General features: G+C 54.9%; 8 protein-coding genes across 8 annotated transcripts; 6 read left to right on the top strand and 2 right to left on the bottom strand.

Moving 5' to 3' along the window:
* Positions 1–259: 259 nt before the first annotated feature.
* BAUCODRAFT_547429 (uncharacterized protein) lies at positions 260–922 on the top strand. The gene has a single exon (XM_007680101.1). The coding sequence runs from the start codon at positions 482–484 to the stop codon at positions 851–853; it is 372 nt and encodes a 123-aa protein (XP_007678291.1). The 5' UTR covers positions 260–481; the 3' UTR covers positions 854–922.
* Positions 923–1,223: 301 nt separating this feature from the next.
* BAUCODRAFT_25605 (uncharacterized protein) lies at positions 1,224–3,258 on the top strand (the record flags this gene model as incomplete). Its single annotated transcript, XM_007679764.1, has 2 exons — positions 1,224–2,743; positions 2,796–3,258. The coding sequence occupies 2 exons, from the start codon at positions 1,224–1,226 to the stop codon at positions 3,256–3,258; spliced, it is 1,983 nt and encodes a 660-aa protein (XP_007677954.1).
* A 324-nt stretch (positions 3,259–3,582) lies between these two features.
* BAUCODRAFT_35625 (uncharacterized protein) lies at positions 3,583–5,688 on the bottom strand. The gene has a single exon (XM_007679811.1). It carries the CDS (start codon positions 5,590–5,592, stop codon positions 3,805–3,807), a length of 1,788 nt encoding a protein of 595 aa, XP_007678001.1. The 5' UTR covers positions 5,593–5,688; the 3' UTR covers positions 3,583–3,804.
* Positions 5,689–5,885: 197 nt separating this feature from the next.
* On the bottom strand, positions 5,886–7,529 carry BAUCODRAFT_35624 (uncharacterized protein). The gene has a single exon (XM_007679810.1). The coding sequence runs from the start codon at positions 7,375–7,377 to the stop codon at positions 6,004–6,006; it is 1,374 nt and encodes a 457-aa protein (XP_007678000.1). The 5' UTR covers positions 7,378–7,529; the 3' UTR covers positions 5,886–6,003.
* Positions 7,530–7,825: 296 nt separating this feature from the next.
* BAUCODRAFT_124035 (uncharacterized protein) lies at positions 7,826–8,521 on the top strand (the record flags this gene model as incomplete). The annotated part of the gene is made up of 3 exons (XM_007680100.1): positions 7,826–7,845; positions 7,913–8,382; positions 8,439–8,521. The coding sequence occupies 3 exons, from the start codon at positions 7,826–7,828 to the stop codon at positions 8,519–8,521; spliced, it is 573 nt and encodes a 190-aa protein (XP_007678290.1).
* Positions 8,522–9,227: 706 nt separating this feature from the next.
* BAUCODRAFT_73540 (uncharacterized protein) lies at positions 9,228–10,774 on the top strand (the record flags this gene model as incomplete). The annotated part of the gene is made up of 2 exons (XM_007679994.1): positions 9,228–9,706; positions 9,757–10,774. 2 exons carry the CDS (start codon positions 9,228–9,230, stop codon positions 10,772–10,774), a joined length of 1,497 nt encoding a protein of 498 aa, XP_007678184.1.
* A 442-nt stretch (positions 10,775–11,216) lies between these two features.
* BAUCODRAFT_35622 (uncharacterized protein) lies at positions 11,217–11,842 on the top strand. The gene is made up of 2 exons (XM_007679809.1): positions 11,217–11,713; positions 11,768–11,842. The coding sequence occupies exon 1, from the start codon at positions 11,231–11,233 to the stop codon at positions 11,510–11,512; it is 282 nt and encodes a 93-aa protein (XP_007677999.1). The 5' UTR covers positions 11,217–11,230; the 3' UTR covers positions 11,513–11,713; positions 11,768–11,842.
* A 255-nt stretch (positions 11,843–12,097) lies between these two features.
* BAUCODRAFT_547313 (uncharacterized protein) lies at positions 12,098–13,494 on the top strand. Its single transcript, XM_007680099.1, has 6 exons — positions 12,098–12,530; positions 12,591–12,612; positions 12,663–12,735; positions 12,807–12,859; positions 12,920–12,936; positions 13,010–13,494. Exons 1-6 carry the CDS (start codon positions 12,495–12,497, stop codon positions 13,352–13,354), a joined length of 546 nt encoding a protein of 181 aa, XP_007678289.1. The 5' UTR covers positions 12,098–12,494; the 3' UTR covers positions 13,355–13,494.
* The last annotated feature ends 2 nt before the right edge of the window (positions 13,495–13,496 follow it).

Here is a 13,496-nt window from a genome sequence, read left to right as displayed (position 1 = left end):
AGTCTAACATCATGCTTTGCAATCATCATAGCTCTGATGGAACCGTTAAGGAAACTTGATGCTCACTGACCTGATCGAGCGGTACCCTGCCTTTCACGAATGACTACCTGTAGACCGCAGTACTCACTGGTGACTCATTCGGCTCGCAGTCGGTCTCAGTCATTGTGAATTGGATATTTGATGGTGTGGCACTCACTCTGTACAGCAGTCACCTCTTGCTGGCGTATGCAGCATTTTTCGATTGCCTCCAGATTGACGTCGGCATCGGAATTCGGATATCCGATATTTGCCGAGCCAAAGCCGAACGAAGGTCACGCCTCCTGCGTTCACTTCACTTCACTTCGCTCCGCTCCCCACTACCGTTCACTCTAACAATTTTGTATACCGAATCAGGTGGACACATCACATACTGAAAGCCTGTTGCCAGGCATGTGAATGCACGCATACACATCCTAGCTACTACTGATGGCGTTGGCAGGCCATGATGGAGTTCTTACCAAGACGTTCGGTAGCAAGGCTGTTCCGGTGGACCATTGCAGCGGCTACAATAATGCTATTCTGGCAGTCTTCTCACCTACCGCGAAAAATCACTCGTAATGCAATGCGCAGTGTCTCCATTCTCCTAATCCAGAAGGCGCCCGCCGTAGAGCTTTCTGGCCTTCATACCCGCCTTCCGGGCTACAGATCTTCCGGTGACTTGCCATTCCATTCTCCAACGGCCCAGAGCTCGCGCGTACTAGGCTCTTCCGGCTCTTTGTTCACGTGTCGTAGAGCGATAGGGCATGATCAAGATGAAGTTTGGTTTCCCTCTCATGTCTCAGACCGTTCTCACTTTCACTCAGCCACATGCTAACCTACGCTCATCGCTCCTTCTTTCCTTGCTCTCACCGGTGGCGGCACGTCCCGGTTTCGTGTAACTCGGCCGCCTAATCTTTCGCTAATTATGTTGTCGTACCTCGTGCGTCCTTCCTCCACCACAATCATCCTTCCTCTACCTCGGTGCAATATACGAGTGCTTTATTCGCTGCACCCAACCCACTTGACATCCTCGCTTACGCTCAAACGTCCGGCAGCTGATTACCTTGGCGAGAAAATAAGCGCAGTCACTCTCACTTCTCTGAACGGAACATCAGCGGCAACTTACTACAGCCGCGATCAGAGTACGCTTGGGCATTACCAAATCGCCCATCGTGCTCGACGACGAGCTGACACAGCCGACAAGTATGTCATCTCTGAGTGAGGATCTGAAAGAGTTTGTTCCAGGTCTAGAGTTGATTGACTTAACGCATGACAACGATAGCGGCGATGCCATTGGAGAAATGGAAGAAGTACCGGTCATAATCATCGACGGTGTGCAAGCGGCCGCAGATGATGTACCGACCAGATATTTCCAACTGGAAAAAGTTCGAACCTTTGCTGGCGCTGTCCTCAACGTCGGAGACTGCGCCGAACTTGCTGATGGCCACTTTCTTGAGGTCAAGCGGATCCTCGACAGCTACAATGCAGGCTTAGAGGTACAGCTGCAGGGCGAACTCTACCGACGAGCATCGGACATGAACTATATGCTTTTACGCAGATGCAACGAGGTTTGCCGCATATCGAGAGCTGACGAGGACGACCGCGCAGGCCTCGCCGGCTCGAACAAGAGCTTTTCGTATCCGTTGTCTGCAGTTGTCGCCCTTCGCCGTTTGATCAAGACCAATCAGGTGTGGCCAGCGTGTGCTCCCAGATCTTTGTGGACAGACTTGCCGTACCTTGACACCGAAGACCTCAAAGTAAGAGGTCCGCTTGTCTGTCGCTGGGAGTATGTTGAGATATTCGACGACCACACAAAGAAGAATCCGAGTGGTGCGGTGCTTCGCCGCTTACATAACAGCGAGGCGAGCCCAGGACACGGTACAGCGGCAGCACAACTGCGCAAGCTGTGGCGCGGCAAGTTGGTGTCCAGAATCTCTGGTAATGCAACAGAGGCGGGCTTTAAGGCCAAGGCGAGGAGCAAGCGTGACGGGAAGCTTGATGTGCATATCGACCTAACCTTGGACGAGGATGAAGAGCCCGAAGAGGTCACAGAAGTTACTGTGACCGAGCACTACACTCGGGTGAACGTGAACGGCCGTATCACGAAGCGTACCCGGCCTGACAGCAGTATCACCGAGTCCTACAAGCGTCGTGTAAGCTCCAATAAGAGAAGACCAGCCCCGCCAGCACAGACGAACGAAACCAGCGATAACTTCACGTTCACCTTTGGTGATCTCTGCGCAGGAGCGGGCGGAGCGACTTGCGGGGCTGTACAAGCTGGCTTGAAGCCCAGCTTCGCCCTAGACCTTGACCCAAGTGCATGTGCGACCTACAAGTGGAACAACCCCAACGTCGCAGTCGAGCAACGTGATATCACTGATTTCGCGGCTGGGAGATCTGCGAAGTGGTATCACTTCGTAGACGTCTTGCATATCTCCTTTCCGTGCCAGCCATGGTCGCGCGCGCATACTTGTCAAGGGAAGGACGATGCGAAGCGTGAAGCACTCATTTGGAGTGTTCAGGCGATCTTACAGAAGTACCGGCCGAGAATCATCACGCTTGAGGAAGTCGATGGCCTTACCGAGCCACGCAACATTGACGTCTTTCGCTCTCTCATACATGAGTTTACGCAGGCAAGCTACAGCGTGAACTGGCGTACTCGCTTGAACTGTAAAGACTACGGCAACGCTGCCGAACGCCAACGCCTCTTCATAATCGCATCCGGGTAAGCTCTTCACTGTTCTTCGTAATCCGCTGTTACTAACATTTCTGTATAGTCCAGGTGAGCCTCTGCCATCATTCCCAAAACCAACACACGGACCCGGTTTGAAAGCCTTCACTAGCGTCCGTGACGCCCTTGCTCGTTCACCCAACGTTATCGATCTTGATATGGAAGCAGTCATCCAGCGGCATCACCGCCCATATGACTCGGGGCAGCCGCTCAAGTACACTATCACAACAAGCACCGGGATATGGGACCAGCATCCAGATGGCAAGCGCGGATTCTCTCTGCAAGAGTGCGCCTTACTTCAAGATTTCCCCACAAGGTACAGGTTCTTCGGGGGGAGGACTTCCATCAGGAGGCAGATAGGCAACGCTGTTCCTTCCTGCGTGGCCGCAGCGGTCTTCGGGGAAGTAGTCAAGACGCTGACAGAGCACGACGCGAGGGCTGCTGAGGAGAAGACGGAACCGGAGGTGATAGATCTTGAATCGGAGCTGGAGGCGATGGTCATTGATTGACCGATTGATCGAAGAAGGTAGAGAATTACTGGAGCTCTGCGCTTGCGCAGGACGCAGCTATCAGGAGGGCTGCGCTTGGGGCACTGGGAAGGAGGCAAACTTGGCATGCACATCAACAGCGGCGTTTTCGGGAAGAGAGCAACGCATTCAGGGCAGATTAGGAGCTGTCCAAAACCCTCAGCAGCACAGCGCGGGACAGGGTAGCACAAACTTTTGGCTGGACATCACCCTATAAAGGTGTAAGCATGTAAGCTGTAAGCGCAGAATGAGACCTTCACTCCCACCAACCCTGCACTAAGCAGCGCAAGAAAGCGAGGTCAATTTGCCACGCTCACACATCTCCATCTCGGAACGCTTGCAAAGAGGGCCCTGGGTCTACTACTGAGGAGTAGGAAGGGCGTGACAATGTGGTTCCTTTCCACTCACTACAGCGCCTGACAGTGGAGGAAAATGAAAAGAGATACTTTGTGTTATGCTTGTCAGCCTTCACTTCCGACCCAGCTGTATCAGCACGACGTCAAGCAGACGGGCAAAAACCACCTCCGCTCACGCTTTCACTCCATCCTGGCCTTTCTCGTCGATGACCGGCAACTCCACGGCCCGATACAGCAAGATCAACGCCGAATGCGACTCTCCACCCCCCGCCAACGTCTCAATCTTCTCACCCTCCACCTCAGAAACTTTCTCATCATTGAACCACCACCACTTCCCATCCTCCGCCTCACCCTTCCGCGCCGCAGTCTTCTTGACATATGCCGTATAATGTCCTGAATCGGCCGAAGAGCCCTGATGCGTCACCACGGCTCGGAGTTCATAGAGGCCCGTCTGGTTGGCGGTGGGATCCTTTTTCAGGTCCGGGTGGACGGCGGCGAGGAGGTCCTTTTTCATTGATAAGATTGTTTCTGCGCGTTCCTTCTCGATCTCCTCGTCGGTTTTGAACTTCTGCTCCTCCGTGCCAGCCATGGGCGTGTCCTCGCCGTCTTTCCGCGCCGTCTCCTTGTCCGCTTTCAGCTCTCCTTCCGTCGCCGGACCGCCCTTGGCTTTGAGTTCCCGCTCCTTCTCCTTCTCCTTCCGCTTCTGCATGGGTTCATCACCCCGCACCTTCCCCTCCGTCCCAACGGAATCCTCCCACTCCTTCTTCATGCGCCTCTGTCTCTTTTTCGCCCGCTCGACATCTTCCTCCTCCTTCCTAATCTCCCGCACCTTGTCGCGCACGGGAACAAGTTTCTTGCGCAGCTCATCGGTGCAGAACTCCGTCACATCGATCTCGTGCTGGAAGGTGATCTTTCGCAGAATCTTGGCCTTCTTCTTCGTGTCTTTGCGCCAGAAGAAGCGCACGAGGTGGATGGGTAAGTGTTTGGGTAGGCGGGAGATGCGTGATGTGCGGGTGTAAGTTGCTTCGCGGCCGAGCGTGGGTGAGTTCTTCTCCAGCTTCTCATTCAGGGCAATGCGCATGCCTTCGGAGAGATGATTCGTATCGCCTGCAATGTTGCATTTCAAGTCGTGGAAGTCTTCCTCTTGCACCTGCACCTCTTCCTCTTCCGTCTCGTCGCACTTGGTTGTGACCTCGAACTTGCCACCCATGTACTTCGCCACCCAGCTTCCAAAACCATCTTGCCCGCCGTTTTGTAGCTTGAGCGACTCGTGTAAGACTTGGATGAGCTGTGACCACACCTCTTCAGCATCTTGCTGTGCGTACCCATGGCCGGATTTCGCCCGTTCTGCGAATTGCGGGAACTTCTGGCGCAGAGTGGTGAGGAACATGATGGGTGGGAAGCCGTGCTGAGTCTCGCTCATCTGTTTGTACAAGTCTTTCAATGCTGACGCGAGGTCGTTACCTCCACCTAACCCGCCGATGCCGAAGTTGGCGAGCTGTTCGGCAGAGAAGAGGTTACTCGACGGTCCCGGAGCGGCGATGTTCGGCTTGTAACCCAGCAGCTCTTGTTGCAATTCCGGAATGGCACGCAATGTCTGCAACGTGGCGTTTGCGTAGCAGGTGTTGCCCGTGTTCTGCAAGCCCGCCGGCATCGCGCCCGCCTGCTGCGCCAGTTCTGCTTCCGTCATGTCTTCCGCAAACTTCATCTTCTCTGCAGGCCGATCCATCACGACGTCTGCCGAAGCCGAGCCCATTAATGTGATGGTTGTGCCGGGTTTGAGGAAGGAGAGGGGCGTATCATCTTTGATCATCTTCTTCGCCAGCAGCTTCTGGTTCTGCGGTTCCACGTTGGTGAGGCTGTACAGCTGCATCTTGAGCTCCTCGCCCGTCGACTCGGGGCTGATCTCGACATCGTACGTCTTCCCTTGCCACTTGACTTTGATCGCTACCTCTCCCATGATTGAAGCGTCGGACTAGCGAGCTATGGTAGTACGCTATTTGGGCAGACGTCAGTTATTGGAGGGTGTGGTGGAAGTTGTGGCAATAGAAAGCGTCGTGGAAACGGAAAGATGCTTGTTGACATGCTCGGAGGCGAAAGCTTGACGAGTGAGGAAGGTATGCCGGGATCTGGCATACCGAAGGCGAGGGGACGACAGCAGAAACACAAACGAAGCACTTGCAGGAGTATGCTATATGAGCAGCCGAATAGACTGTGAAAAATAGACACGCCCTCTATCCTTATTGCATTCATGCCATCCATTGCCGTTCATCTACTGGGGTATCATATCTATATTCCTTATCCCATCATCACAGCATCCAGTCGTCCATACATATACCATGCGCCCAAACGCCACCCGACCACCCATATCTCAACCATCCCACCTATGCGCCTCATCCCCACCCTCCCACGTCCTCTCCTCGTACCCAACTTCCTTCTTAATCCTCCGCACAAGCGCATCATCCCCCATATTCTTCCCCTTATCATCGCTCAACTTCACCGCCGGCCTCCCTGCCGCTTCACTAAGTTTGATAACAATGTTAAGCGGCACACTTTTCTTCTGCGGATCACTCGCGTGCCGGAAATCGTTCGTCAAGAACGTCCCTATCCCGAATGAAGGTGTCAGACCGGCTTCGTCGCAGGCGTGTTTGTATCGTATGCACTTGTCCACGTTGAGACTGTCGGAGAAGACAATGGCTTTCTTATCTTTGATCCCTTGCGCGGTATAGAAAGCTTTGACGTCCTTGATATACTGCATCGGATCACCAGAATCCTGCCGCACGCCCGCGAAGATCTCCGCGTACGACGGATCCTCGCCTTCCTGCTGCGTACCAAGTGTCTCGCTCTTCGGCGCCGGTTTCGTAAAGGAGCGCAGAAACGCGGCCGTGCCAAAAGTATCCGTCAGCGTAATACCGAGCACACCCCGTCCGAAAGTGGCGACCCAGCACTCCATCGCCTTTTCGTTCGCGTTGGCGTAATCGTCCGTCAATGCGGCGATGCCCATGTACCACTCGTGCGCCACTGTGCCGACCACACCGACGCCAAAGCGCATGGCCATGTGGACGTTTGAGGTGCCGCCGAGCTTGCCTCTCCAGTCTGGATGCTGCGAGGTGGCTTCCTTTTGTGCGGCGACAAGACCTTGCATGACCATTCCGTGGGCTTTGTAGTCGCGTCGGCGGCGTGTGCCAAATTCGCTGAAGACGCAGCCGTGTTCAAGGAGCTTGAGGCCTTTTTGTTTGGCGTTTTCTATTTGGCCGTCGTGTGTCCAGTCTCTGTCCACGAATTTGAAGTAGGCTTCCGAGGTGAGGGCGAGCAGTGGGATCTCGTAGAGTATTGTGTCTATCCACAGTCCGTGTGTCTCGATGTGCAAGTCGCCGAACGCTTCGTCGTCCTCATCGGCGTCTTTCGAGGCGTCAAAGCTGAGCTTGACGTGCTCGCTTGGCCGTAGGCTAAAGGTCTTCAGGAAATGCAGGTACTTTTCGCCGAAGAACAGGCACGTCTTCTTCAGCCACGCGATCTCTTCATCCGTTACGCGAATGTTGGCCAACAACCCTACTTGCTCTTGCAACCACTTGAATGCGCGGCGGTTGAGTTTCATGTGCGGTGTCCGATTGGTGAATTTGTATGACACGGGGATGTCTGGGAAGTGCTGGAGGACGGCGCATTGCATGGTCAGTTTGTACAGGTCGGTGTCGAGTAGTGAGAAGATACCCTCCGGATGAGGCTCGCCGTTCACTGTCGCCATATTGCTGGCTCACTGACTCAGCCCAGCCGGATGTTGTTTAGTAGCAACTAACTGTATCGTTAACCAGTCTCAAGGGAGGGGTGGTGAAGGTGTCGGCAGCCTTCCTCTAGTATGTTCCCTGAACATGACAATGAATATTTGGCGGGGCACACGAATGATGCACGCATTCGGGACGTCACCCACGAGCTACCCTTGGCTAGCGCCCACCTTACTGGAGCCGCAGGAACCCTGTCCCAAAAAGGAAGCTGTGGAATCAGGCTGAATGCTGAATGTGTTGAGCACTTGCTTGCGCTCCAACGTTTCTACACCGCGCGTGTGCTCATAAGAGGGCAACGCAAAGCGATACACGTCGCCATAAAACTTACACACCTCCAGCATCTCTTCAGACACAATCGCTCGTGCGGTTACAGTGCTCCTCAACCATCACACAACCTCCTGAGCCGTCAAGATGGCCTCGGCATTGCGATGGTAAGAGTCGCCCGCAGAACAGAAGATGGCTACGCAACATGAGCTTACAGCAGACACCATATATTAGGTACCAGGCTAGGTTGGCCTCGCGCCCCCTCCTCACTCAGTCAATCACCACCGCCGTCCTCTTCGCAACCGGCGACACCATGGCGCAACAGGGTGTCGAGCGCCGGGGTTTCAGAAACCAAGACCTGAATCGCACAGCCCGCATGGCCTTCTACGGCGGCTGCATCTTCGGCCCTGCGGCCACGACATGGTTCGGTCTACTCCAAAGCCGCGTCCGCTTCCCTGGCCGACCGAACCTCGAGATCGTTGCGCGGGTGGCGGCAGATCAGTGCATCTTCGCCAGCACGAACTTGTTCGTATTCTTGAGCACGATGGCGGTGTTGGAGGGCACGGATCCGAAGAAGAAGCTCGAAAGTACTTATTGGAATGCGTTGAGCAAGAATTGGATGGTGTGGCCGTGGGTACAGTTTACCAACTTCAAGTTTGTGCCGTTGGAGCATCGGGTTCTGGTTGTCAATGTCGTGTCGCTGGGTGAGATGTCGTTGCCTCACAAAATGTCTTATGACTACGTGCTGACTGAAAACTAGGTTGGAACTGCTACCTCAGCTATCTCAACAGCCAACCCTCTGCCGATGCCATGGCCGAGAAGACCTACCCGCCGGACGTTTAGTTGACGCTCGAAGAGTAGGGTGCGCTCGCCTACGGCTCCGCACACGGAGTGCATGAGATTGTACGTCGCGAGAGAGGCTGACTCTACACTGTACCATTGTCGAGGTAAAATGCATAGCGAGGCGTTTCGGGGCTCATGGTATGCACAGGCCTCATATGTTAGCCATCTGCAGGACGTTGCAGGGCGCGTTGCAAATGCTTGTACTTGATACAGCCTAAGACACACCATACAGTATAAAGCAATTCTTACTGAGGTCTCGACCTGCTTCTCGAATGTTAGCTGGTGGTTTGGCAGCCCGTCCCAGTGTCCGTCACGCTCAATTGACACGGCAATGTCTGCGGTTCACAACGTAGCGACAGCTACTGTTCACAATGCTTCAAGAAAGTCTACCACGGCAACCGCCCATCCCAGCTAGGAAGGTACGTCATTCGCCCCCCGCAATTTGCAGGGATGGTGCTTTCCAACTCGGGCGATGCGTCCGAATGAGTTCCTGTCGCTCGCTGATACACCTATTACGGGGATATTATGACGCTCAACAGCATAAGGCACGCAATGAAGCGCTTATAGTCGCCGCCCCCGTCTCGCACACTACCCGCCGCCCACCATGAAGTCTCTCCTCTCCATCCTGCTCTCCTCCTCACGTCCCGCCCTCCGCTCGCACATCCAACCCTCTAACCATCTACGGATACTACGCGCCTCCTACGCCATGCAGCACAGCGTCCCTCCCTTGAACGACCAGTCGTTGCTCAAGAACGAGACCTACATCAATGGGAAATGGGTCGGCGCCAAATCCGGCAAGACCTTCGAGGTCTTCGACCCGGCGTCGGGGAAGCTCATAGGCACGATGCCGGAGATGAATAAAGAGGATACTGAGGAAGCTATCAAAGCTGCGGCAGCCGCTCTGCCCGGCTTTAGGAAGTTGACGGCGAGGGAGCGGTCGCGGATGCTGCGGAAGTGGTATCAGTTGATGATGGACAACGCGGACGACCTGGCCCGGCTGATTACGTGGGAGAACGGCAAGCCGATGGCTGATGCGAAGGGTGAGGTTAGCTACGCAGCTGGGTTCTTTGAGTGGTTTGCAGAGGAAGCCCCGAGAGCGTATGGGGATACCATTGCTGCGACGGTGCCGGGGAACAGGGTGTTCACGATCAAGGAGCCGGTCGGAGTCTGTGGGTTGATCACGCCGTAAGTCCTAACCTTACGTACGACTGGATGAGTCGTGCTGACGTTCGCAGGTGGAACTTTCCCGCCGCAATGATCACCCGCAAGATTGGCCCAGCGCTGGCAGCGGGCTGCACCGTCGTCGCCAAATCTCCTGGCGAGACACCCTTCACAGCCGCCGCTCTCGCCGAACTCGCCCACCGTGCCGGCATCCCACCTGGCGTCGTCAACATCGTCACCGCAATGGCAAACACAGCCGAAGTCGGTGAAACCATCACCTCCTCCGACACGGTCAAGAAAGTCTCCTTCACCGGCTCTACGCGCGTCGGCAAACTCCTCATGAAGCAATCCGCCGACACGCTCAAGAAGCTCTCCTTCGAGCTCGGCGGCAACGCACCTTTCATCGTCTTCGATGACGCCGACCTTGACGTAGCTGTCGCAGGCGCTATCGCATCCAAATTCCGCTCCTCAGGCCAGACATGCGTTTGCGCGAATCGACTCTACATCCAAAAGGGCATCTACGACGACTTCGCCAAAGCCTTCACAGAAAAGGTCAATAACTTCAAAGTCGGGTCCGGTTACGAGGAAGGTGTCACCCACGGCCCGCTAATCCACGACCGCGCAGTCGACAAGGTCGAAGCACACGTTCAAGACGCCGTAAAGCAGGGCGGCAAAGTGTTAGCGGGCGGCCAGAAGATGCCAGACTTGGGATCGAATTACTTCCAACCGACCGTCATCCGCGACATGACGGACAAGATGCAGCTCTCGCACGAAGAAACTTTCGGTCCGGTGGCTGGACTATTCCCCTTCGACACCGAAGCTGAGGTCGTGAAGCAAGCGAACTCGGCGGAGGTGGGACTGGCGGGTTACTTCTTCTCGAAGGACGTGCAGAGGTGTTATCGCGTTGCGGAGGCGTTGGAGGTGGGGATGGTGGGTATTAATACGGGGTTGATTTCGGATCCCGCGGCGCCGTTTGGGGGTGTCAAGCACTCGGGCTTTGGTAGGGAGGGGAGTAAGTTGGGCATTGAGGAGTATATGATTACGAAGATGATTACATTGGGCGGGATGGGGCAGCCTTTGCAGGGGTCGTGATAGGAGGCGTAATAATCTAACCGTCCACCGTGTACAAGAGGATGGCAACATCACTTGGAATAGAACTGCTACCACTTGCAGTGGACTGCTGTCTTACCTTACCATCAGGGTTGGGTGAGGCTGCTTATGCACCTATGCATACTCCTCGACCAAGAGTGCACTTCCCCAGCCTCAGGCGCCAAAGGTGCCGTCTAGATCACCTTGGCACGCCTATCTTCGCCTACCGTTCCCCGAAATGCGATAGCACATAACCACTACACTCTTTCGCTTTGAACGGAGGCTTCGAAGGATCACTTGCCTCGTGAAGACACGATTGACGTCGCATGCTGGACGGCATACAGAGCCGTAGCGGTCAATATCTAGGTAACCAGGCCATCTGTACACTCACTCAATCCTGTGCCTACCCCCTCCCCTTCATTGTACAGCCATCTCTCCTCGTCCTCGACATTGCCAGCCATGTTTTTCTCACAACAACACATCACAATCGCCTTCTGGCTCCTCCAAGCCGCGGTAGCCCAAGTCCCCTCCCTCCCTCAGGATCCGCGCATCACAACGCCAACAGGCAGTCGCTCATACTGCTATGGAGTGATTGATATGCAACTCGCATGCCAGACGCTGACGCCCAACTGGACTACCCTCGCACCGAGCGATCAAGCATCATGTTACTGCTATGACGCGTCTGGGAGTTATGTTCCGAGCATTTACGACAACGCGGCTAGCAAGTGCTGGATTGGGTGAGCGAAGCAATACGTAGTGAGGTCTGTGTTGTCCTGAGACACAGCTGACCCTTCTGCCCTGTCGACATGTAGGTACATTCGAATCAACCAGACGGCAGATGTAGACTGGTACAGCAGCCGGAACATTGATGCCTGCTCTCGCTTCGCTTCGGCCACCAGTCTGGCTAGTTGGACTTCCTTTGTACCGCCAGCCGCTGCTGTGGTCAGCTCGGGAGAAGTCTCACTTTTGTTGGTAGACTGCTGATGTTGCTTGCAGGCCTCATCTACCCGCACAAACGCACCGAGCACTACTGGGGCTGGAACTGCTACCGCAGCCTCGACGACGGTGTCTGCTAGCGCGACGGTAAGGGCAGCGGCTGCACACGCGAAGATCCCTCTGTTCGGTGCGGGTGTTCTTGCTACGCTAGCATGGATGTTGACAGTGTAATAAAAAGCTTCTGATTGCGACTTCGAAGAGGCGTCCAGTAATGTAGATGTGGACTCTGCTTGAGCTCACATCTTCCTTTCACACATTCTGTCCTTTATCACTCGTGGCGTAAGCGCAACGCGATACTCGATTGAAGCTGTTGCATATCCATATAGGGATGAAACGTTCTTGACGACGATCCACTAAGGATGAGTAGAGTCTGTGAGGAAGCTCCGATTTCCAAGCCCGGTACCTGCGTCAAGACGGCACGAGCATTCTATTGTGCTAATAATGGTCTAAAGTGATGGCACCCAGGCCTTTTGCTTTGTGTATATCCGATATGACGGTCGCAGGAACATTGCCCGCTCGTTCCAGAGTGGCTTGCATGGTGTAGCTCTCCACTCCATGTTGTGGTGCCATTGAGGGACGCTCAATGACGCAAATCGTCGCTCACCGCGCGTCGACGAACATAAAGTGAACCACCAGCTTCCACGCATGTACCTCTCATAAAGTACTCTCCGAACCCATTGAACCGCTCTGTTCGTCGTAATCAGTAGTCGAGCACGCGACAGCCAAGATGTCGGCCGTGGAAACCATTAGAGGTCTTACTAACGTATGCTTGCACTCACAACCAGACAATGCATTGGACACTCGCAGCTAACCTTAGTCACAGACATACCATGCCTACGTCTTCGGTCAGTAGTGTCAACACAACGTAAGCAGTCAAGCTCTAACCAAGGCATAGGCACCGCCTTCTGGTACTTCCTTCGCGGCTTTATGCGCGTCGTTGCGCCAAAAACGGTCGCTGAATGGTTCCGGTGCGCATTACAGCAACACAGTCCTATGGTCAGTCTGACGCAGTGCTGATGGTATTACTCCGTCCTTTTAGCCCGCCATCGCAAGCCTACCTCACCCAAGGACTAGGTGTCACAGAAGCTAACGGTACGCCCCTCCCCTCCATCCCCTGCTGCAATTCACCTAGCTCGCTAACGCTGCCCTCAGACCTCGAGCTTTACAATGTGAGCATGGCGATCCACGGAGCCGTCCGAGTCGTCTTAGACATTGCTAACTTTCTCACCCATCAACTTCAAGATCCGCACCGACGCCTGGGGGCTGATAGCACTGGCTCTACTCCTGATTGCCCTGGCCGACGCGGTCCCACTCCCCTCCTCTCTGGTAGGCTCCTCACTAGTCAACTCCGCGCCATCTCAATACAAGAAGCCGTACGCCCGCGCGGCTGTGCTTATCACGATCTTCCACCATGTCACTACCGGAATCGGGGCTTACCAGCACTGGAGACTTCCAAGCCATCACAATGTCTCCATGGACATCGGCGTCTACGGCAACATTGGTTTGACCTTGCTGGGAATCGCGGCGTTGTACGGGCTGAGAGATGAAGGGCTAGATGCGGATGCGGCGGGCAAGAAGAAGGCTTGAGCGGGCGGGATGAGTGTTCACAGGCCTTGCGGTGCGCTAACGCAAGCAGACAGTGTCGCAGCGTGCTCACATGCTTCCAGATGGAGCGACCTTCTCCGCCCGGTCATGGCCGAGTAATGTAAGGCTACGCGGCAGAATCCGC

This window comes from Baudoinia panamericana (genome assembly GCF_000338955.1).
Source record: "Baudoinia panamericana UAMH 10762 unplaced genomic scaffold BAUCOscaffold_9, whole genome shotgun sequence".
Classification (NCBI taxonomy): Eukaryota; Fungi; Ascomycota; class Dothideomycetes; order Mycosphaerellales; family Teratosphaeriaceae; genus Baudoinia; species Baudoinia panamericana.
The sequence above is the reverse complement of the archived record's forward strand: the minus strand, read 5'-3'. Positions and strand labels throughout refer to the sequence as shown.

What these genes read in the sequence shown, in the direction of transcription:
- BAUCODRAFT_547429 (XM_007680101.1), top strand. Translation starts at nt 482, where the DNA reads ATGATGGAGTTCTTACCAAGACGTTCGGTAGCAAGGCTGTTCCGGTGG.
- BAUCODRAFT_35625 (XM_007679811.1), bottom strand. Translation starts at nt 5,592, where the DNA reads ATGGGAGAGGTAGCGATCAAAGTCAAGTGGCAAGGGAAGACGTACGAT.
- BAUCODRAFT_35624 (XM_007679810.1), bottom strand. Translation starts at nt 7,377, where the DNA reads ATGGCGACAGTGAACGGCGAGCCTCATCCGGAGGGTATCTTCTCACTA.
- BAUCODRAFT_35622 (XM_007679809.1), top strand. Translation starts at nt 11,231, where the DNA reads ATGTTTTTCTCACAACAACACATCACAATCGCCTTCTGGCTCCTCCAA.
- BAUCODRAFT_547313 (XM_007680099.1), top strand. Translation starts at nt 12,495, where the DNA reads ATGTCGGCCGTGGAAACCATTAGAGGTCTTACTAAC. An exon ending in CCATTAGAGGTCTTACTAAC is followed by an intron (nt 12,531 to 12,590) that starts GTATGCTTGCAC and finishes CCTTAGTCACAG; the next exon opens with ACATACCATGCCTACGTCTT. An exon ending in ATACCATGCCTACGTCTTCG is followed by an intron (nt 12,613 to 12,662) that starts GTCAGTAGTGTC and finishes ACCAAGGCATAG; the next exon opens with GCACCGCCTTCTGGTACTTC.